The sequence below is a fragment of the Polypterus senegalus genome, chromosome 11 (genome assembly GCF_016835505.1).
Source record: "Polypterus senegalus isolate Bchr_013 chromosome 11, ASM1683550v1, whole genome shotgun sequence".
NCBI lineage: Eukaryota > Metazoa > Chordata > Cladistia > Polypteriformes > Polypteridae > Polypterus > Polypterus senegalus.
This window is the reverse complement of record NC_053164.1, coordinates 20,106,285-20,130,307: the sequence shown is the minus strand read 5'-3', so window position 1 is coordinate 20,130,307 and position 24,023 is coordinate 20,106,285. Positions and strand designations below refer to the sequence as shown.

At 43.2% G+C, this 24,023-nt stretch overlaps 1 protein-coding gene across 3 annotated transcripts in view; it reads right to left on the bottom strand.

Annotated features, from left to right (window-relative positions):
- itpkcb (inositol-trisphosphate 3-kinase Cb) overlaps nucleotides 1–24,023 on the bottom strand; it is a 215,559-nt gene that overhangs the window by 31,866 nt on the left and 159,670 nt on the right. For all 3 annotated transcript variants that reach the window (XM_039768129.1, XM_039768130.1, XM_039768131.1), the window contains one exon: nucleotides 8,402–8,501. In XM_039768129.1, coding sequence (XP_039624063.1) covers nucleotides 8,402–8,501 — 100 coding nt within the window. The remainder of the gene's footprint in view (nucleotides 1–8,401; nucleotides 8,502–24,023) is intronic.

Here is a 24,023-nt window from a genome sequence, read left to right as displayed (position 1 = left end):
TGGTGTTTTGTGGAAATTTTAGCTTCAGATCCTCAGTTGTTATACGCCCCGTGAGTCAATTTATTGTTTTAATTCCCACTGATCAATCAGGAAGTGACTCAGTGTTTAATCTTTTGCAACAGGACTGCGAAAAAATTTTGGCCACATGAGAAGAAGAAAAATTTGTTTAGTTGTAACAAAAGAACCATCCACTGTATGAGATTTCATCCAAGAAACAGTATCATCAGATCTTACTTAGGAATAACCAGCTGCAACAAAAGGCAGTGTGTTCTTTTTATTTTTTGTGGATTTACTCAGAATTGTTGTAACAGAAATTGCTTCTACTTCTTGTGAATCCATTTTTCTGTAGAGCACATCACACCTTCACTTCACAGGTAAACTGGAGGTCTCCTCAACTCCCAGCGCTGCACAACCTTCTCTCATCAGATAAATCAGAAGGCGCCCTCGTACGCACTGACAAACCCACATAGTGACTTCATGGCACCCCCAACACTGCGACTATTCAGGGGGACACTGCTGTACAGAAGCAAAAGCACCTTTGAAAGATGAAGAAGAAGATCCATTCTAGCATTTCTGCCACTAATCCAAGCGGAGTTTCCATCAATCCCTGCCAATGGGAGCGCAGATTGCCACATTTCATACTTCAAGGAGGCCACTGCTACCATTTTAGGCAGAGTTCCTCAATCACGGTCCTGGAGGGCCGCAGTGGCTGCAGGTTTTTGCTCCAACCCAGTTGATTAATAAGAAGCACTTATTGCTCAAGTAACACTTCTGCTTCATTTTAGTTGTCTTGCTCGTTAAGATTTTGAACCCTTATTGCTTATTTTAGTCTTAAACAGCTGTAGTCTTAGTTTTTAATTGCTCCTAAGTAGCAATGACATGCAAATGACAAGAGACCAGCAGTTCTCCATTTATACCTGCGTGTATTTATCATGCACTGTGTGGTTTAATTAAATACTTGGAAGGAACGTGAAGAGAAAAAAGTGAAGGACTGAGAATTACTCCTCCATTTTAGCCTTCAAATCATTCGGATGATATCTTTAGAAAGGGGAAGAAAATCTAGGATATGAGAATGACCTGACATAGCAAAGCTAAAGCACTAACAAGCCATTAAATTAAATTATTGGCAAGAATTGCTTTCTAATTAAGCAACCGGGTTAGAACAAAAACCTGCAGCCATTGCGGCCCTCCAGGGGATACGCCTACACGCTCAAGGAGTCCTGCCATCCAGGCACCTTCCTCAGCCTCGTACGGGTAACCTTTTTTTTTTTTTTTTTAAGTACTTGCCCTCTGGGCCCAAAGGTAACTCAGAGATTCACTCTTTCTCTGTTGGCAACTGAATTTCTCTTTCCCCCTGCAGGTACATGGCAACTCATCAGCAATGGCTTCTTTCATACTTGTGCACGCACAAAGCTCGACAGCCATCCAAACCTCAGCACGCACAAAACCACTGGGAGCACATTAGCATGAAGGTGCTGTGCCATCTCTTCCAGGCACCCTACTCTGCACTGCTTCAAACAACTGGGTAAGTTAAAAGAAACGGTTTAAAAATCTAGAAACAAAAGTGAAAACCTTGTGATAGGCAGGAACCAACCCTGTATAGGGAAGCAGTCTACCCACACTCGTCTCATCTTTTTTTTGATTATAAAAAAAAACACTTATGGAGTAGAAGTCCTACTGGCACAGGAACACAATACAGTGATACCTTGAGATACGAGTTTAATTCGTTCCGTGACCGAGCTCGTAAGCCAAAATGCACATATCTCAAATCAATTTTCCCCATTGACATTAATTGAAATGAGATTAATTTGTGCCAGCCCCCAAAAAACCACCCCAATTTTTTGTTAAATGTTTTTAACATAAGAAAAATATATTTATAATGAAATATTGTATACAAACAAAATAAAACCTAATACATAACAGAGAATCTAAAGAAAAAAACAGATGTTGGTGACGCTAATTAGCGTATTGTTATGTTTTTTTCTTTCACTTCAGTTTTGCTTAACTTAATTTTCTTCTTCACTAGTTTTTTTTCTTTTTTGCCACGTCTTCGTCACTTTCATTCGCAGGGTGTTTCAACAGAAACCTATCCAAGGAGCTTTCTTTAGTCCTCCCCTTTAGAATGTTTCTGAAATGAGTTAGGCAAGTGTCATTAAATAGCGCCGCTGCACGATCAGGTGCAATTTGTTCAGGGTGTTTCTTTTCTTTAAAGTTGGAAACTTTTTCCCACATTGCAAACACTTCCTTTATCTCACTTGAAGACATAACCTCCTCCTCCGCCGCCTCTGCGATACCGATTTCCTGCAGAACCTCCCTCCGTATGTTGCTGTGCCTGTAGTTCCGTCAGAAAGCATTTGATAAGGTGCCACATGAGAGGTTGGGCATCAAGTTAAAAGAAGTGGGAGTTCAGGGTGATGTTTTTAGATGGGTGCAGAATTGGCTCAGACACAGGAAGCAGAGGGTGATGGTGTGAAGAACCTCATCAGAACTGGCCGATGTTAAGAGTGGTGTTCACAGGGCCGCTGCTATTTTTAATATATATAAATGATTTAGATAGGAATATAAGTAACAAGCTGGTTAAGTTTGCAGATGATACCAAGATAGGTGGATTAGCAGATAATTTGGAATCCGTTATATCATCACAGAAGGACTTGGATAGCATACAGGCTTGGGCAGATTTGTGGCAGATGAAATTTAATGTCAGTAAATGTAAAGTATTACACATAGGAAGTAAAAATGTGAGGTTTGAATACACAATGGTCGGTCAGAAAATCGAGAGTACACCTTATGAGAAGGATTTAGGAGTCATAGTGGACTCCAAGCTATCAACTTCCCAACAGTGTTCAGAAGCCATTAAGAAGGCTAACAGAATGTCAGGTTATATAGCACGATCTGTGGAGTACAAGTCACAGGAGGTTCTGCTCTACTTTATAACACACTGGTGAGGCCTCATTTGGAGTACTGTGTGCAGTTTTGGTCTCCAGGCTACAAAAAGGACATAGCAGCACTAGAAAAGGTCCAGAGACGAGTGACTAGGCTGATTCCAGGTCTACAGGGGTTGAATTATGAGGAAAGATTAAAAGTGCTGAGCCTTTACAGTTTAAGCAAAAGAAGATTAAGAGGTGACATGATTGAAGTGTTTAAAATTATGAAGGGAATTAGTCCAGTGGATTGAGACTTGTATTTTAAAATGAGTTCATCAAGATCACAGGGACACAGTTGGAAACTTGTTAAGGGTAAATTTCGCACAAACATTAGGAAGTTTTTCTTTACACAAAGAACGATAGACACTTGGAATAAGAGACCAAGTAGTGTGGTAGACAGTAAGACGTTAGGGGCTTTCAAAACTCGACTTGATGTTTTCTTGGAGGAAACAAGTGGATAGGACTGGCGAGCTTTGTTGGGCTGAATGGCCTGTTATCGTCTAGATTGTTCTAATGTTCTAACTCCTCCGTCGTCAGTTCCTCGGAATGTGTGGCGACAAGCTCTTTGATGGCTCATATTTCGAATTTTGGCTGGTAACTCAAGGCAAAAAAATCGACCTAGTGACGGCTCGTATCTCAAAAAACTCGTACGTTGGGGCACTCGTATCTCAAGGTACAACTGTATGTGGAACACTATGTGTTGTGGTTCTGCAAAGATACCAAATCTCAATTTCTCCTTCTCTCCAACTGACAAATAAAAGCATGAACAAATATCTTTCCCCAATTAATACTCTGAATTGTGAAATATTTTATCAAAACCAATTTGATCATATATATTTTTTAGGGTTGTAGTTGTGTATTAAAGGATATGTTTGGTATTTTTCAAGAGAAAGTTATTTTTTTTGACAGTCATGGTATATCAGAGTCGACAAATTGAACTGCATATTGTACACTGCTGGGATACCAGCTTTGCAAACCTGGAAGTCTACTTCCAGTATCCCAGCTATTAATACAAGTTTGTATTACATTTTGGTAAAAAAAAAATGATGGGATACAATTAACATTTGGCATTCTTTCTGTCATTGCCCCAACTGCTTTACAGTCGACACGATGGCTTGCTCTACAGCAGAAGTGTCAAACTCCGGGCCTGGAGGGCCACAGTGGCTGCAGGTTTTCAATCTAAATCTTTTCCTAATCAGTGACCAGGTTTCTCTGCCTATTAACTTCTGTTTCCTTCATTTTAATATCCCCGTTGGTAAGGATTCAGTACTCTGAATAGATTTCTTTCTTCATTAAATGGCAGCCAAACAGAAATGAGACATGAAATGAATTGACAGACAACCAGCTGAATTGGGGCTTCAAACACCAGCCAGTTTCTTAATGAGAAGCCAATTCTTGCTGTTAGTTAAACCTGTTATTTAATTCCACTTGTTGCTCTCATTCTGCCACAGCAGGCATTTCCAAAACTGTTGATCTTCTGGTTTTTCTAAGACCATCAAAATGTTTTGATGACCTGAGAGATCAGCCGTACCAAGATCTTCACCTTCTTTTTATTTCCAGATATTTTGTGTGGTGGGCACAGGTGAGCTGGTCATGTGTGTGGTCTTGTTTTGTGTCATTATTGTTTGGGTGAGTCAAGTTAATTAAAACTAAGGCCAGGTTTATACTTCACGTGACGAAACACATGCTCCAGTGGACGCTACTGCTACGCAATAGCAATACAGACAGACCTCAATATGTGCGTCTTGGGAACTGCAGGTCAGACATTGTGTCCAGCAATACAGGGGCACCGCAGGGGACTGTACTTTCTCCGGTCCTGTTCAATCTATATACATCAGACTTCCAATATGACTCGGAGTCCTGCCACGTGCAAAAGTTCGCTGATGACACTGCTATTGTGGGCTGCATTAGGAGTGGGCAGGAGGAGGAGTATAGGAAACTAATCAAGGACTTTGTTAAATGGTGCGACTCAAACCACTTACACCTTAACACCAGCAAGACCAAGGAGCTGGTGGTGGATTTTAGGAGGCCCAGGCCCCTCATGGACCCTGTGATCATCAGAGGTGACTGTGTGCAGAGGGTGCAGACCTATAAATACCTGGGAGTGCAGCTGGATGACAAATTGGACTGGACTGCCAATACTGATGCTCTATGTAAGAAAGGTCAGAGCAGACTATACTTTCTGAGAAGGTTGGCATTCTTCAACATCTGCAGTAAGATGCTGCAGATGTTCTACCAGACGGTTGTGGCGAGTGCCCTCTTCTACGCGGTGGTGTGCTGGGGAGGCAGCGTAAAGATGAAAGACGCCTCACGCCTGGACAAACTTGTTAAGAAGGCAGGCTCCATTGTAGGATTAAAGTTGGACAGTTTAACATCTGTGGCAGAGCGACGGGCATTAAGCAAACTCCTGTCAATCATGAAGAATCCACTGCATCCACTGAACAGTGTCATCTGCAGGCAGAGGAGTAGCTTCAGTGACAGACTTTTGTCACCGTCCTGCTCCACTGACAGACTGAGGAGATCGTTCCTCCCCCACACTATGCGACTCTTCAATTCCACCCGGGGGAGTAAATGCGAACATTAATTTTATTTTTAATTCTTTTCATTTTTATTACTATTTAATATTGTTTCTTTGTATCAGTATACTGCTGCTGGATTATGTGAATTTCCCCTTGGGATTAATAAAGTATCTATCTATCTATCTATCTATCTATCAAGCGTTGTACTGTTTTATTTGTGCGAATACATATATCTGGAAGATTCCAACAGGTGGCATTATGAGATATCATCACAGTGAGAAAACGTTTGGCTTCGCTGTGCTGTAAATTGCTTGAAACATCCATTAAATTCTGAGGACACCTTGCTACAATATCTCTGAAAAGGATGTTTAATGATTACATCTATCAATCCAGGGATGTGCCCATTCCAGCAAGCATCGGGCCCAAGAAAGAAACAAAATCCCCGGACGGGGCATTGGCTCATTGCAAGGTGAACACAAGCACACACATACACACACACACACTGGCGTCATTTTAGCGTCACCAAATCCCCAAACTTTCATGTCTTTGGAAGGAAACAGGAGCACACTGTGGAAACCCACCAGGAAAACATGAAAACTCCAGGCTGGTAACACCAGCGACGTGACTCCCTGTGAGACAGCAGCGCTACCGCTCTGCCATCGTGCCACCTCATATGTGTAATTACTATCAGTATTCATTATTTAAATGAAGTTAACAACTTATCTGTAAAATGCAACATACATAGTTTAATGCATTTCATCATGAAAGTGATATAAGGAATAAATCTAAGGATTCTAAATGTGCAGAGAGCTGGAATATCATACATTTAATGTTTTCTGTGTGGCAATTGCTGCTGTCAGTTCATGAGGAAGCCCCAGAAGTGCATAGCGATTAACAGTTTTAAGATGACGTTTATGACGGTTACTTTAATGATAAAGTAAACTACGAGGTTCAAATGGACGTTTCGAGATTAAAGCTGGAATTTCCACTTTAATCACAAAACACACCTTTTCACTATGTCCGTATTTTTTTTTTTTTGTCTATGGCTCAAATACGCCGCCGTACGTTGTGATGCTGTGAAGGTACAAAAAAAAAAAAAAAAAGATGGCACAGAACATGGTGAGACCTTTAAAATGTGTCGTGTCATTACGAGGGGGAGTCCCGAAATTACGGACATCCGACCTACGACCTCCGAACGAGGCCGCAGCTGCGACGCATGCACCTCAGTAACTGCCGCTCCGTCACCTTCGGCCTGGGAAAGCTGCAAGTGGTGGCTGGACGGAGGCTGGAGGGTGGCGATTTCGCTGCTCGCGCAGTGTAGAGTCCCTCGGGCGGCTCCCAGCAGTAAGTGGTTTCACTGCCCACTCACCACACACGGCTGCCCGTTCATTCTCATCGGGTTGTAAAGCTGCAAGTGGACGTGTCAAATGAACGCTGGAAACGCGTGGCAGCCATGATGCGTACGTGTATTCGTTCTGAGCGTGAAGTATAAATGAGCCCTAAGGCAAAAGAAGTTAATTAGCTGGAAAAACTGCACACTAATTAAGAAGATGGTTACAATGACTGCGCCCCCCAGGACCGGAGTTCGACACCCCTTCTCTACAGACTTGCCGCACAGTTTTGCTATATTGACACAAGTGAGTGAGTGCGTGGTAGATACCCGATGCACCCACACTGGTTGCGAGGGCCACAGAGCAGAAATGATGTCAGAGGAGGCAACAAGAGTTGGCTTGCACCGATTTTTTCTTTTTCTAACTACACAACAATACACACACACGCTGCCACGTATCCAGAATGGTGCATTTTGAGGACGGGCTGGTTAGGTGGGTGCCAAAATGATGAGTGAAGTGCTGAATATCATGCATCAGATCACCAGTGGGCAAGGAAGAATATCTGAAGTGCATCTGTTCATCATGTAGGCAACCCACTTGCGAGACTATTATAATTGTCCTCCCCTTTGCCGTTTTTGGTTGACGGTCTGACACGCCACCTTCTTCTTTTCCCCCTCACATAAAGCAAATAAGAACTGGCACAACTCTTCATCCATCAGAAGAGTCTTGCTTTCTCCGCTGTGAAAGTGTTATGTGATACTGGTCAAATATGGCCACCTACTAACTAGGAACATATGAATTTGCCAATCGAATGGGTCGCCACAAGTAGAAATACATTTTGGTCTCTGACAGTGTGCACATATTGTGTTGCAGTCTACATGCAGGCTTCACATGGCAACTATAAACCAGGAGGTCTGGCACGCTATAAGCAGCACTCTCTAAAAGTAACACACAAGTTAAGGTCATGCTTGAAGAACTGGGTCTTGTGTTTTTAGTCATTTGTTTTTGATTAGGAAAATATTGCATGGACTAAAGATTCAAAACATCTGGTAGTCTACTAGGCTTTGTGAGTCTGTAGTGTGGTTGTTCGTAATTTTAAAACTGGTAGTCCTCAGCATCCAAACTACAGATTTGTCCATCCCTGTATACAGCATATACATTTGCCACATGAGATTGTGTTCTAAAGTGAAGCACATTTTGCACTTTTTAAACAATAACTTCCAGCATTTTAATAACTGAGCAAAAGGGTAGTGTGGTCCCAAAATGAAAAAAGCATTACAATTTTCCAAAATATATCAATTTCTCAATCCAAAATTGTCATTGAGGCAGTTGGGTGCATTCAGCAGGATTTTCTCTTTTCACAATTCTGCTCTCAATGTCTTCTGAGCACAATTTTAATTCTGATGAACCCAAATGGTTTGTCCCATTTATGAGTGCTGGTCTTCCAGGAGACCCCACATGTCAGTTGACTAATATCATTGAAAACTGTGGTGACAAGTCTCTCAACTTAAAGGATGGTTGCCACTCCGTATGTCATAATGGCATTGTTAGTTCTCCTGTGGTCTGGTGATTGACTTTGTTCTATATGAACTTCACACCTCCCCTGCCTGGAACCCACTCAGCTTACCTGCATGTCCTGCAAGCTGCACCCAGGGGTAACGCTTTTTGTAGGAGACAACAAAGGGTGACCACTGCACCATGGTCTTCAGCTTCTTCCACGATTTGTTCTAGAAAGAAAAGAAAAATAATTCCCATATATTCCTAGCATACGAAACAAAAACAGAAATTGAAGTTAAGTAAAGCAACAACTATTGATTATTAAAAAAAGAATTAATAACGTAAAAAAATTAAAAGGTATTACAGGTAGTCCCCAGGTTACGGACATCCAACCGGGGCCGCAGCTGCAACGCATGCGCCTCAGTAACTGCCGCTCTGTCATCTTCAGCCTGGGGACGCTGCAAACGATGGCTGGACGGGGCGATTTCGCTGCCCGCACAGTGTAGTGTCCCTCGGGCAGTTTAACTACCCGCCCACTACACACGGCTGCCCCGTTCGTTCTCGGTGGGCAGCTGGTAATGCTGCAAGCGGTGGCTGGATAGAGGCTGGAAGGGGGTAATTTCGGTGATCGTGCACTGTAGTGTCCCTCGGGCAGTTTAACTACCCGCCCACCACAAACGGCTGCAGAACGGGGCGGCGGGGGTAGTATTGTAGTGTGCATCGGATGGCTGCCTATTGAATGGGGGCGAGTCACTACCTGCCTTTGGCCGCACCGTGTTTGTTCTCGGTGGGCGGACACTGCAGGCAACATACTGTAGTGGAGGTGACTGTGAGGTGGGCTGGTAATGAACTGCCCGTCGATGCCCCCATTCATTTTGAATAGCAAGCATACTTGTACAGTTACGCACATAACATGTCTCTTGTCAGTACATCAGACGTGTTGATGACGGGTGCCTTCCTGCTGTGCTAGCGTGTACAGTGCTGTGCAGAAGAGCTCATCATAACCTTTTGTCTTCACCCTTCAACAATGTCTCTGAAACACAAATCTGATGCAAGTGCTGGTGATACAGTAAAGAAGAGAAAAACCATCACCATTGAAAAAAAAAGTAGAAATAATAAAAAGGTCAGAGAGAAGTGAAACTCCATCATTCATTGGCAGAGCACTTGGTTACAGTCGGTCAACAATAGCATTTATTAAAATAATGTACCTGTTCAACTTACATACAAATTCAACTTAAGTACAAACCTACAGTCCCTATCTCGTACGTAACCCAGGGACTGCCTACTTTGTTTGAAAAAGTTTGACACTGGGTTGAAGGAGTCCAATTCAACTCCTGGCAACATCACAGGCATGTTCTCCTGGTGTTTAAGTGGCTGTACTGCCAGCTCTTTTCGATTCCTTTATCCCAGGTACAGACATGGACAAACGTGTTGGTACCCTTACAGCTCAATGAAAAGGCCTCCTGAAGTGATTAGATGTAAAGCAATTGTCCCCTGAGTATTGCAAGTCTTTGATATGTCATCAAGTAAAGCAAAACAGCTATGAAAAGAGATCAGATGTTGCTCATTCTATAAAGATATTCAAAGAGGGCCCGTGCACATTAGTTGGTAGCTCTAGAAAAGATAAATAATTGGATTTGAGTGAGTTTTCAAACTAGCTTTTTTCTTCAATTTGTATCACACACATCTCCAATCGTACAATCAGTCATTCAGCCGATTTAAATGGAGAAAAGTCGTCACTTGGCTACTTGGTGTCCCATACTGAATATGGACCAGAGAAAACGAAGGAGAGAGTTGTCTGTGTAGATCAGAAAGAAAATGACAGACAGGCAAGTTTAATGGCTAGAAGACCATTTTCAAGTAGACATGTTCCTGGGACAACAGGTACAAATTTTATTAGGACGTTGTCAAACACGTGCGCATGGGAGGTAGCTAAAGGGTTCAGAAGAAGGTAATTCCCGGTTCTCTTATCTCCCCTCACACCAAATGCGGAAAATTCTGCCTGGCCCTCAGGACGGCATCACTTCCGTCTCCACCTCAGAAGACATCACTTCCAGCCCACCTAACTAATGACGTAATTTCCACATCCCAAGAAGTCGCAGCCCGATGACCTTATTTCCAGTTCCAGTCCCAAGATCCCTCCTCTTTTTGCTTTTCAACTATATATCCACCATATTTCCTAACCTGTTCAGTTCTGTTGTGGGCTCTTGTCTGTAAAGACATTTTGCATGAACCTTTTTCTTGTGTCACACACGTGCAAATAGGAGGCAACTAAAAGGCTTGAGTAATGCTAATACTACACACCAGACCAGGGGGCAGCAGAGTGTACTGACGGTCTTTCTCAGTTCCTTGCAGGTCAGTCCCAGGAAATCCAACCTACTTCCAGCACCAGAGATGACATCACTTCCAGTTCCAGCCCCGATGACTTCACTTCCTCTACGGCCCTTCAAAGCCGCCAGCTTACCTCCAGTCTGGCAGTTCCAATGTGGACTTGATCTTGTGAACACCTTTGCTCAAATATTTTAAGTTTTGCAGCCGGGTTATAATATACAGTAGGGGTGGCTGCCCCAAACCTTTATGATGTCTAGAGTGGTTGACTTATCACACTTGCAATCAGCAGTCAATTGGCTGCCCCAAACCTCTTTATTGTGTCAAGGCTTGATTATTACCACAACATTTAAGGTCCATGAGACTGTGGCCAACAACCCAGGAAAATCGACCCAGAGTGGGCAGAATGATTGGGAGAATGGTAGACTTTAAAAAGCCAAGCACAACTTCCAAAGAAATACAAGCTGAACTCCAAGGTCAAGGTCCATCAATGTCCAATTGTACCATTCATCACTTTTTGACTGACAGTGGGATTGATGGAAGATGATCACTGTTTAAAGAAAAAAACATTAAAAAAGCCAGAGTGGAATCTTCCAAAATGCATATTGACAAATCACAATGCTTCTGGGAGAATGTTCCTTGGACAGACGAGACAGAACTGGAGCTTTTTGGCAAGTTACATCAGCTCAATGTCCACAGACGAAAAAAATGAAACTTGCAAAGAAAAGAACACCACAGCTAACGTGAAACATGGAGGAAGCTTGGAGATGTTTTGGGGCAGCTTTCCTGCATCTTGCATGGGGTGCCTTGCATCTGTGCAGGGAAGTAGGAGTTTGAGACATTCAGGAGCAAAATGTACTGTCAAGTGTCAGAAAGCTCTGTCTCAGTCGCAGGTCATGGATCCTCCAACGGGACAGTGAGCCAAAACAACAAGAATGGCGAAGATGGATTGAGGGATGTATGGAAGTTATCGTTATTAGAATCATTGTGGAATGAATTTCTGTTTGCAACATTTTTTTCAGAATTAAGGCTTGTCAGCAGCAGAGAATTCCACACTCATATGGGACAGCTTAGTTATTAGCTAAACAAAAGGGCTTGATGCACTGAATGGCCTCCACTCCTTAGTTAAATTTCCTATCTTCTATATAAACACACACCCAAAAACTCTTCAAATGGCTACTTTATTATGCCCAGCTATCTATTAAAGCTTCCAGAAGAGCCTGACAAGAATAGAATAGAAGACATAGAATCAACGATCACCTAGACATGTCGTGCCAAGTTGACACTATAGCAGATATTCTGGCCACACTTTTATGTGCATTGCTCCTGTAACACCTCAACCTAAAGGCACTCTATTGGATGGAGACCTGGAGACTGTGCAGGCCACTGGTGTAACGTGAAGCCACTGTCAAGTTTGTGGAAGCAGTCTGAGATGATACACACATGGCATGTTACACATTTAAAAAAAGTATATTATGGCCATAAAGGAATATGCATGGTCACTTCTGTGACATTCAAATAATGATCAAATAGGCGCAATGTCTGCTAGGAACAGATGTGCTACACCATTAAACTAGAACCATCAGCCTGCTGTTAACACAAATCAGGATGGATCCACATACTCGTGCAGTTTACGTCAACTCTAACACCCTACCATGTGGGCATTGAAGAAGAAATCAAGATTAATCAGACCAAGCAAAGTTTTTCCAATTTTTTTTTTGGTGATCATGTGCCCACTGTAGCCTCAATGGGAGTCTTCTACTGCTGTAGATCATCTGCTCCTACATATCATGTGTTCAGATGTACCTTTTTTGCATAGCACTTTTGTCAACACCGTTTTATTTTTTTTTTTTACTCCATTCTCTATAAAACCCGAGATATTTTACTAAATGAAAATCCCAAATGATGAGACAGAGGTACCACACCCAGAGCCAAGAATCACTCCAGGGCAAAGTAACTTATGTCACAGTCTTACCCTTTAAAATTTTTGGACGAACAACAAATCTTTCCTATGGCTGCAAGCTTTACACAATCACTGATAAAATTATAAGGAAGAGCTGTACATCTGCTTAGCCATTCAATTATCGAATCGGCCAATCATGTGGCAGTAGCACAATGCGCAAGATAATGCGGATGAAGGTCTGGACCTTAAATTCAAAATCACATCAGACCCCAGAATGGGGGAAAAAAATGTGAGCTCAGTGATTTTCACTGGGGCAGGTGGACTGTAACTGCTGATTCTCTGGGGATTTCCATGCACAAGTCTCTAGAGTTTACTCATGAATGGCACAAAAAACATGTGAGCGCCAGTTCTGGGGATTGAAACGCCAATGTGATACGAGAGGTCAGAGGAGAATGGCCAGACTGGTTCGAGAAGACAGAACTGCTCTGTACAAGTGTGGAGAGCAGAGAAGCATCTCAGAATGCACAAGAAGTTGAACCTTGGGGCAGACAGACCACACCAGCAGAAGACCACTTCGGGTTCCAGTCTTAACAGCTAAGAACAGAAAGCTGAGGCTACCGGTGGCACAGGATGACCAAACCCGGATACTTAACGACCGGAGAAATGCGGCCTAGTCTGATGAATCTTGATTTCTGCTGAGGCACACAGATGGAAGAGACAAAGTTCGGCAATAGCATGAATCGCTGCACCCATCTCTATCCTGAGTCAGCTGTCCAGACTGGTGGTGGTGGTGTAATGTTGTAAGGAATGTTTTCTTGGCTCACATTGTGCCCATTAACACCAATCAATCACTACTTGAATGCTACAACCTATCTGAGTATTGCTGCTGACCATGTGCAACCCTTGATCGCTGCGATCTTCTAATGGCTTCTTCCATCATAATAATGCACCATGTCACAAAGCAAAAGTCAGCTCAAACTGGCTTTATGAACATGACAATGACTTCAGTGCTCTTTCCAGTCCAGCAGAACACCTCTGGGATGTGCTAAAGAGGGAGATTTGAAAAAATTTGCACAAATTGTGTGATGCAGTCATGTCAACATGGACCAGAATCTCAAAGGAATGTGTCCAACATCTTGTGGAATCCATGCCACAAAGAAATGAGGCTGTTCTGGGAGCAAATGGAGACCCTACACAGTTTTAGTATGGTGGTCCTAAGAATTTGCTCAGTGTGTGTATTTTACATTGTGGCCATACGATTGCCTGTTTGGAGCAGCCAGTTATACTATTTGTGTTAATGAGAAGGGGGCCTGACAGAATGGATGCCGAGTGTATACGATGGCAAACCGGAAACCTTCTTCAAGATTTATGTTGTATGTAAGAAAAAACAAAGCTGCGGAGGTGTGACAGCAGGCAGTAAAACCGAAAATAAAGGTCAGGTGTACACGGCTTTTCCTCCTGGTACTCTAAACCTTAGGTTAATGGGCACTTCTACAGTATATTAGTGTGACTAGAGTATATTAGTATAGCGAGTGGACCCTGTGATGGACACAGGCACCCTGAACTGGTAAGCGGGTTAGAAAACAGATTGTGACACGGTGAAAAAGAGCTGCGAAAATGCAGGCAGTGCTGTTGGGTTTATATGGGTACTTGTAAGGCACTACAAAAAGTTGCAGGTTTTTCTTTGCTGCCTTGAAACAACACACAAAGTGCTGTGAGACATATCTGCCACAACCTGCACCTTCCACCTGATGTTCCGGAAATATCCGACATCAAAGTTGACAGAAAGAAAAAAAAAAAGAAAAAAAAAAAAAAGGAGGAAATACCTGTGGTTTCCTGAAATTGGAAAGCAGCTTCAAAACAAAGCCATTGTGGGGAATGCAATCTGGAACTTCAATAGCCGAGCGTTTTGTTTCACTTCATTTCATTACACAAGAAAGTCACAGCCGCACATTTACATTTCTCCTACCAGCCACCACTGTGCAGAAACAAATTGAATAAAACTTTTAAGCACACTTGCTCAACATTATTGCCATCCTCCATAAGCCGGACACAAATATTTGCATACATATCGTCTCACACACACACTCATGGGAGACAACCTCTAGGCTCATTTAAAGATTGTTACACTCCAGGCCAGAAGATGGTGCTGTTGCCTAATGCCTTTTCTCTTCCTACCTCCGCAGAATGGATGGCGGCAATGCTGGTTTCTACACTCCTGAGCCTACCCCTTCCAGGTCTCAATGCCATCTTTGGCAGTCTGAAGATGGCTACCATTTGGATAACACATTAATCGCTTTAGTTTTTTATGTTGGCAAAATGATTCCTCCTATGAGAGAGACACCCAGAGTAGTTCCTTTCAATTACCTGACAACTCTACATTTCAGCTTTTTTTCTGATGATTTCAATAGTTTCTAGGACCCCAGGCTTTTTGTAGCAACGGGCTTACACACAGCAAATCTTATATTATATATATATATATATATATATATATATATATATAAACGTCTACGTGTGGAAATGTGTGTGTCTGTCTGTCCAACCAGAAAGTGTGAGGCTACGGCATGAAGCTCAAATAGTCAGCCCCAAGTTAATGAGTCGGAAGAAGAGGAGGAGAGAGAAACTCGCTTAGCCACGGATACACAAGCGAGGCGAGCACATCGGCAAAATGAAACCTCCGAGGAGAGAGAAACTCGCTTAGCTGCTGTTAGACAAGGGGGATGAGCACAACAGCAAAACTAAATCTCCGAGGAGAGAGAAACTCGCTTAGCCACTGATACACAAGCGAGGCGAGCACATCGGCAAAATGAAACCTCCGAGGAGAGAGAAACTCGCTTAGCTGCTGATAGACAAGGGGGATGAGCACGCTCACAAAACAAAACCTCCGACTCCGCATTTCAATTCTTTTTCTGATGATTCCAATAGTTTTTAGGAGCTGAGGCTTTTTACAGCACAGGCTTACACAGCGAGTTTATTAATAACAATACTAACACTTCACACAGCGCTTTTTCTCACTACTCAAAGCACTTCAGTCAGTGGGGAGCCACTTCAACCACCGCTAATGTGCAGCATTCAACTGGAGGATGCGATGGCAGCCATTTTTGCGCCAGTACCTTCACCACACATTAGCTGTTAGTTGGTGAAGTAATGAGAGAGAAAGAGATAGCCAATTAGAAACAGGGGACGATTAGGGGGCCACAATGACTAGGCTATAGTGGGCAATTTAGCCTGCTTGCCTAAATGATAATCGGCTTGCCTAAATATTTAGTCTCCTTAACCAGCAGTCAAACAATAAAAACGTTGCAAAGCAACCTAAAAGATGAACCACCAACTCAGGGGTCTGATGAGGTCCTGAAAGGCCACCATTTTCACTGCAGCCAATCGCCTACTCCGCTGTTAATGAAACCCATTATTTAATTCTGTGGCTCATTGATGTTCTCTTTTGGTCACGCCATTCATTTTCATAAGATTTCATATTCCTTGAGATTACCATCCCAATGCTTTCTGAGCCACAATACATAAATATTTCATAGGCATTCACTTTTTTTTTCAACTATTTTATTAAGTCAGATATTGTATGAACGTTAACGACACCGGTGCAGAGTGGATCAAACACTTTGCCTCATCATCCATTACTAGCTTGGTTTGCATCTCATCATTGTTTAGGTGCCAGGTAAAGAGAAAATAAAACACAATAATTAAAATGCACGTCAATTAAAATGAAGGCAACACAGTAAGTTCCGTTAATGTTACTAATGAAGTACGTGGCTGGAACAAACCTACTCTGCAGCCCTCCAGGAATGGAGTTTAACACTCCTGCTCTAAACTGTCCCCAGTCTGAGACAGCAAGTGGCTGTTTAACTCAATGTGCCCTAAACGCAGTGGCAGTAAACACTCTTGGGAAAGTGGCTTTCCTTGAAGTCACTCAGACCAGACTGCCGCAGGACATCATTAAAACAGCGCCTATAAGAAAATCCGTCCATATACCCTCAAAGAATGTGGTCATGGCACCCATCAGTCGTCATCTTCTTCTTCTTCTTCTTCTTTTGGCTGCTCCTGTTAGGGGTCGCCACAGCAGATCATCTTCTTCCATATCTTCCTGTCCTCGTCATCTTGTTCTGTCACACCCGTCACCTGCATGCATAAACCTTCTCTTAGGCCTTCCTCTTCTCCTCTTCCCTGGCAGCTCTATCTTTAGCATCCTTCTCCCAATATACCCAGCATCTCTCCTCTGCAACTGTCCAAACCAACCTGCTTCCGGACACGTCTCCCCCCTCTTCTTCTCATTCGGCCAACAGTAGCCCAATTTCCGCCAGCACCCTGTTGGCTAACAGTACTGGTGGCGGTCGTCGTTAACCCAGGGCTCGACCGATCCGGTATGGAAATTCGTATTGTTGTCCGCATATTGATTTGGCAAAATTATACACCGGATGCCCTTCCTGACGTAACCCTTCCACATTTATTCGGGCTTGGGATCGGTATGAAGAAACACACTGGTTTGTGCATCCCCTGTGGCTGGGTTCACAGCACCCATCAATGACAATTTCAAATTAGTTTGTGGACAGATGATTCGCTGTGGCAACAGGAGCAGCCGAAAGAAGAAGAAGATTTGCTGACTAAAAACCAAGATTGGCAGATTTATCTCTAACATCCTGAGGACTACAGCCATTCCCTATGCACTGGCCCATTCCGGGTTCAACACCAGCACAAACAAACATTCATATGCAAGAACAGTGTCTTGAAAGGATTGGCAACTCTAAACCTCCATCATATGAGTGAGTGTGAGTGTAAGTATGCTCTGTGTCGGACGGACACCTGTCCAGGGTTAGATCCTGCCTTGAGCGTGATGATACCTGGCCCGTGACTCTGAACTGGATAAAGCAACACAGAAAATGGGTGGCTAGATGGATACACTGTGGAACAGAAGCTCTATTTTCCTCACACTCTGGATTTTTTTTTTCATCTTTCATTGTTAAGCGATGCTACTGAAAGGAACCCTATTAGATGCGATACCTATAATAACTGCCTGCCATAAAGCTTATGATTGATCCATCCTCACAAGGAACCTAAAATCTGATTTAGTCAGCTTTAGTGGATTAATAAGTGTTTCATTCATATAGCACATTTAACAGCGTGTACCATCACAAAGTACTTTACAGAGAAAATGAGTTTAGCCAAAGGTGAAAATGAAAACAGCAGTACAAGCAGAAACAAAATGGCAAACTTGGAGGGGATTGGAAAAGACCAGACATCAGCAGAAGAGATCAGTCAATTATAACAGGAGACAACTTCAGCAAAGTAAAGCATCTCATTAAACACAGAGGAGTCCAGCTGTCAAAACCACCAGATTAGCACATGGCAGCCATAAATTCCACATAAGACTTTCTGAGAAGACCGCAATACACTGGCAGCATGTAAGGACCGGCATATCCTATTCTGGGTACACAGGGGACACCAGGAAGGGATTGTTATAGATTATCAGAAGCATAAACTGCAAAAAGTAATGGAGGGGACCAGAAGAGAAATGCTAGGAGACATGCGAAGATCAAAACTGAAAGTCTTTCAAAAGTACAGAAACGCTAAATGAGAATCCCAAAAATCAGAAAAAGGGTTAAGAAGCAACGTAGAAAACAAATTAACAAAGATTCTCGTGAATTCTTATAATTTATCTGCAAACTCGGCGAACAGATGAACTGAGGTGAACTTTACACGTTTGAGTTCAGAAGTGTAAACTCAAGTTCAATTGCAGTTGTCAAACTTCCCAAACTGGAGCTGAAAGGATGCAAAAAAAAAAACAGTAACAAATATCTGAAACTATAACAGCGGTGTGCTGGTTGTTCCAAAATGTCATCTGAGAACAACTTTTCCCAAACATCCAAGAACAGTTTGGTGACCAACAATGCCTTTTCCAGCATGATGGAGCACCAGGCCATAAGGCAAAAGTGATGACTAAAGTGCCTCGAGGAACAAAACATCGAACTTTCGGGTCCTTGGCCGGGAAACTGCCCAGTCCTTAATCCCATTGAGAACTTGTGATCAATCCTCAAGAAGTGGGTGGACAAACAAAAAACCACCCAATTCTGACAAACCCCAAGCATTGATTATACAAGAATGGGCTGCCATCAGTCAGGGTTTGGCCCAGAAGTTGATTGACACATGCCAGGGCGAACTGCAGAGGTCTTGAAAAAGAAAGAAGGGCCAACACTGCAAATATTGACACTTTGCATAAACTTAATGTAATATACTGTAGGGTGAAATCAACCCTAACCCGCCCCCCTTCTGGGTAGTGTGTGGGGTGATCTTACGGTCTGGTGTGCATGTTAAAATCCTCCTTTTAAAATACACAGCATTAAATGGCCAAGGTCCGGCTTACTTGTCTGAACTTATCACGACTTACAAACCAGAACGCACATTGAGATCTCAAGATGCCGGTCTGCTTAGGATTCCAAGGATTAATAAAATAACAGTGGGAGGTCGAGCTTTTAGTTACAGGACCCCCCTAAGCTGTGGAGTTGTCTGCCTGCTACTATAAAAGGTGCCCCTTCGGTCTCAGCTTTTAAATCCCGGTTTAGCACACCCTGACTAGAGCTGCTGATTTACTGTACAGACTGCATCTCTGTTGTTAGTCATTAGCACTAAAACATAAGTAACCTGATAGTTCTAATTTGATACTAACCCTCAACTATTCTGTTTCTCGTCTCGGTACTCAAATGTGGCACTTGGTGCCACGGCCCACCTACCAAGTTGTTTTGCCTGCCTAAGGTAAAGTCATCCCTGATGAAGGATCACAGGATTCGTGGGAAAGAGGGGTCCTTTCATAGGATTAGTGCTATTTCACATGTGGAATGGCCAAATGGGGGAGGCAGCTTAATGAATGAGGTCTCCAGGACTCCAAATCATATTATGTGACATCATCTACTGTTAAATTCTACTCCATACTTCTAAAATTTTTATTTTTTATACTGTATTGAGGATTTGTTCTGTTCTGTGCATTGTATTAACCCCCTTCTTTTTGACACCCACTGAACGCCCAACCAGTAGTTCAGTCGGTAGAGCGGGTTGTCCAGCAATCGGAGGGTCGCAGGTTCGATCCTGGCTCCCGGCATGAGAATGCAGCTGTTGTGTCCTTGGGCAAGACACTTAACCAACCTTGCCTGCTGGTGGTGGTCGGAAGGATTGGTGGCGCCAGTGTTCGGCAGCCTCGCCTCTGTCAGTGCGCCCCAGGGCAGCTGTGGCTACAAAGTAGCTTATCATCACCAGCGTGTGAATGGGTGTGTGAATGGGTGAATGACTGTTGTGTTGTAAAGCGCCTAGGGGGGGTTCTTGAACTCTAGTAGGCGCTATATCAAATACAGGCCATTTACCATTTACCAACCTACCAGGAAAGGGGTCTCTCTTTGAACTGCCTTTCCCGAGGTTTCTTCCATTTTTTCCCTACAAGGGTTTTTTTTGGGAGTTTTTTTCTTGGCTTCTTAAAGAGTCAAGGCTGGGGGCTGTCAAGAGGCAGGGCCTGTTAAAGCCCATTGCAGCACTTCTTGTGTGATTTTGGGGTAGACAAAAAATAAATTGTATTGTATTGTATGTTATCATCCAGGTGACACTAGGAACGACCACCAGAGGGCAAACTGGAGGTGACTACCAGCATTCTTTATATTTGAGCGCCACTGAGCACCCCCTGTTGCTTTTGAAATTAAATAGAGTTGGTTGGTTCCAAGCGTAAATTTGATGATAACATACAACAACAACATTTATTTATAAAGCACATTTTCATACAAAAAATGTAGCTCAAAGTGCTTTACATAATGAAGAATAGAAAAATAAAAGACAGTAAGAAAATAAAATAAGTCAACATTAATTAACATAGAATAAGAGTAAGGTCCGATGGCCAGGTAGGACAGAAAAAACAAAAAAAAATCTCCAGATGGCTGGAGAAAAAAATAAAATCTGCAGGGGTTCCAGTCCTCTTTGGATTTAGGGTTCTCACGGAAGGAGATGCATATGGCGCTTTTCCACTGCATAGTACGGCACAGCACGGTTCAGTACAGCTCACCTTGGTTCGGCTCAGTTTGGCTCGGTTTGCGTTTCGACTGCAGTTTAGTACCGCTTTAGAGTGGGCAGGATTATTCACGTGTCGTTATAGTTGCGCCGCCTCTACTGCTCACTCTTCATTTTTTTTTAACTTGTCCCTACACTGTTTGTAAGTCTGATGGAAGCCATGTGCGCCCAAGAGCTTAGCGACCTCCTGAAAAACTTTTTCATTCCGCGTCGCCCCATCCAGCTCTCGCTGGATCCGCTCCTCGGCTACCAACGAGAGGGACGTCTGTACTTCCTCAATAGACCACGAAACAGCCATTTTTGGCTAAAACAAAATGGTGCGTCCGAACCTTCGCTGGCTGTGCTAAAAATCTAGCGGGTCTGTTTTGTCTCGTGTTGCAAGTTCAGTGACGCAGTAATGACGATTTTCTCCGGCCAATCAGTGACCAGCAGAGTTGAACCGTTACGAAAGCGCGCTTGGAACCTCGGCTGAGGTGGTACTAAAAAAAAAGGACCAGGTACCAGGTACTGTTCCCAGTGGAAAACCCCTCAAAAGTGAGCTGAACTGAACCGTGTCGTGCCGTACTATGCAGTGGAAAAGCGCCTATACAAGACCGTAAGACAAGCACATTAGTGAGTCTTCATTGTTTGTTAATTTATTCTTATTTTAAAAGTAATTTTCTCAAACAATTAAAGAAAAAAAACCCACTATTTTCCTCCCAGGCAACGCTGAGTATTTCAGGTAGTTGCCAATAAAAGCCTTTAAACCTTATGAAATGCTTGTAATTATACTTCAATACACCATAGAATCATCTGACAAAAAGATCTAAACACACTGAAGCAGCAAACTTTGTGAAAACCAGTACTTGTGTCATTCTCAAAACTTTTGGCCACAACTGTACTCGAGGACATCACTGGACATTAAAGGGAATTCAATTTAAGACTGAAGCCAGGAAGCACTGGGATCCTGGAACAAACTACTGAAATATGGAGTTGAAGCAGAAACCTTAACAACCTTTGAGAAGAAATGTTTTGCTAATGGCTGAGCTGTCAAACATAACGAGTGACAAATGGTCTGAATGTTCTCCTCGTCAAATGTTCTTATGAAGGACAGTCGGTCGGTCATTGTCCAACGCGCTATATCCTAACACAGGGTCACGGGGGTTTGCTGGAGCCAATCCCAGCCAACACAGGGCACAAGGCAGGAACAAATCCCGGGCAGGGCGCCAGCCCACCGCATCTTATGAAGGACAAATCTTTCCAAATCTGATCCTTTAATGTTCTCAGGAAGCTGCTATGCTGTCCACTGGTGGTCAAAGGCGAGGCCACCTGACCCCACCATTATACCTCTCCCTTTGCACTAATGCATGCCCACTACTAAGGCATTGGTGGAGACATGATAAAATTCTCTTCTGCCACCAAGGACATTCAGTTTTAATCTGTGCTAAACCCAGCATAAGGCTGCCAATTCCACCCACCCGTAGTTACTTACGTTGTGACAATTCACCTGCCACTGCATACGGACTGGCATGATAAAAGTAAAAACTTGTTCTGCTTTGTTTCTGGAAAGCATCTTCTAACAAAAAGAGTTGGTATGTCCATCAAGTGTTATCTTGCCCCGTCAAGATGGTGGCAATTCCAAAATTCTGTAAATTAATGACTTATCTCATATGTGACCTTTCATTGATACCTCGATGCAGTGTACCTATGTAATCTGTGAAGCACATGCAAATGAATTCAGAGGCAGCGGGTAGATCTGCATTACCTGGCAATGACCTCTGAAATAATTCAAGCTAGAGAAGTGGCTACACCACACCACCATGTAAAGACGGCCATCTGTTCCATCAACCTGGCATAGCTACAAGTTGACCTGACTCGTCACCACAAAAAAAGAACCCTGAATTAAAATAAGCAAGAGATGGCTGCAGAGTGACATTAAAGCACCTGCAATTCAGCATCTTAAAGTGCTAATGGTGGAAAAAGTAATGACGTGTGACCCGTGCACCAGCAACAATCAAGTGTCTCTGGAATCTGGAAAAGTGGAGCTACACCTAGCAAAACTGTTTGCTTTATGATGGCAGAAAAAAGAAAAAAAATGCTTCCAAATCTTCAGGTGTTTCCTGTCGTTTACAGTTTGGGCTCCCACCAGAATCTCTCCTGATGAATCTGGAGTGTAAAGAACTCATCCTCTCTTACTCGCCCATTTTTCTCCTTGAAATGTACTGTTTGCACTCTGTTCTTTCTCTGGCCTATATGTAAGATATCCTAAGCTGCTTTACTTAAGTCAGTGGTTCTCAAAAGGCCCATCTCACCGCAGGAACTTTGTTGTCAGGAATCATTGAGTTCCTGCACGATGTAGACACTGGCCCACTTGTGGTCCCTGGCCACTTTTGTGTGTTGTGTTCCCACTGCACAAAAGGAACCGTAACCTTAAGCAAGTGATATGATGTGCAAAGAGTGATATGGTGTGAAGTGAGGTGCGTTTCACAGTTCACCGGGGGGGGACCCCACCTTACTGATCTGAACTGATCTCAAATTCATGGTTGTGATTATTGCTTTAAAGCAATTCACAGCAGCAGGGAAGCAGCTATGAAGATGGTGTGGTCCATAGAGCGCCGAAGTCGGCAGTTCAGGAGATGTGGGGCATCTCACTGCAATCGCAACTTCATTTTGGAGATTACTGCTTCGACACGGTGCATGGCATGGTGCACCAGGTAGGTGGCTATGAAGAGTGATGCAGTGTGAAGTGCGGTGGGCAGCCCTCATCTTATTGCTTCGAATCGATTACCACTTCACATGGGAGATTATTTCTTCAATGTGGTGCAGAGAGGCAGCTGAAGAGCAATGCGGCGCAAAGTGGAGCATGATCAGGAGTTCACTGGCGACCCACACAACTTATTGCTTCAAAACAATTGCAAAATCACATTATTGCTTCAATGTGGTACATTGCATGGCACACCAGGGAGGCGCCTATGAAGGGTGATGCAGTGAGGACTGCGGTTCAAAGTGTAGCATCTCCTTTGATAACTCTTAAAAGTTCAAACTGTTAGCTGAGAAGGTAAGACCGCCCCTCTGCTTACGGTCAGCCAATCAGCACAATTCATCACCCAAGCCCCACCCATAAAAGTTCCTGTTTGATTGAATAGTACATACCCTGGAATAGGAGCTACAAAACATATCACAAACTCCCTACCTGGAACTAGAACTGTCTCGAGAGCCTGCAGTGGGAATGCTACAAATATTCCAGAGCTTCTAGAATGTTCTTGAAAAAAGTCCCTGCATTGGGAAAGAGGGCTCCATGAGCATAGAGGATTTTGATCCGACTAATTTCACAATCAGTCAGACATTTTATCTCTAACTCGTTTAATTTAATTAGCAGGTCTTGGTTGTAATTCTCTCTTATTCTGCATTCCGAAAAGCACAGCAGTGTGATTTTAATATTTATGAGATATTCTGAAATATCTGTATTTCTGCTATTCCTTGAAAT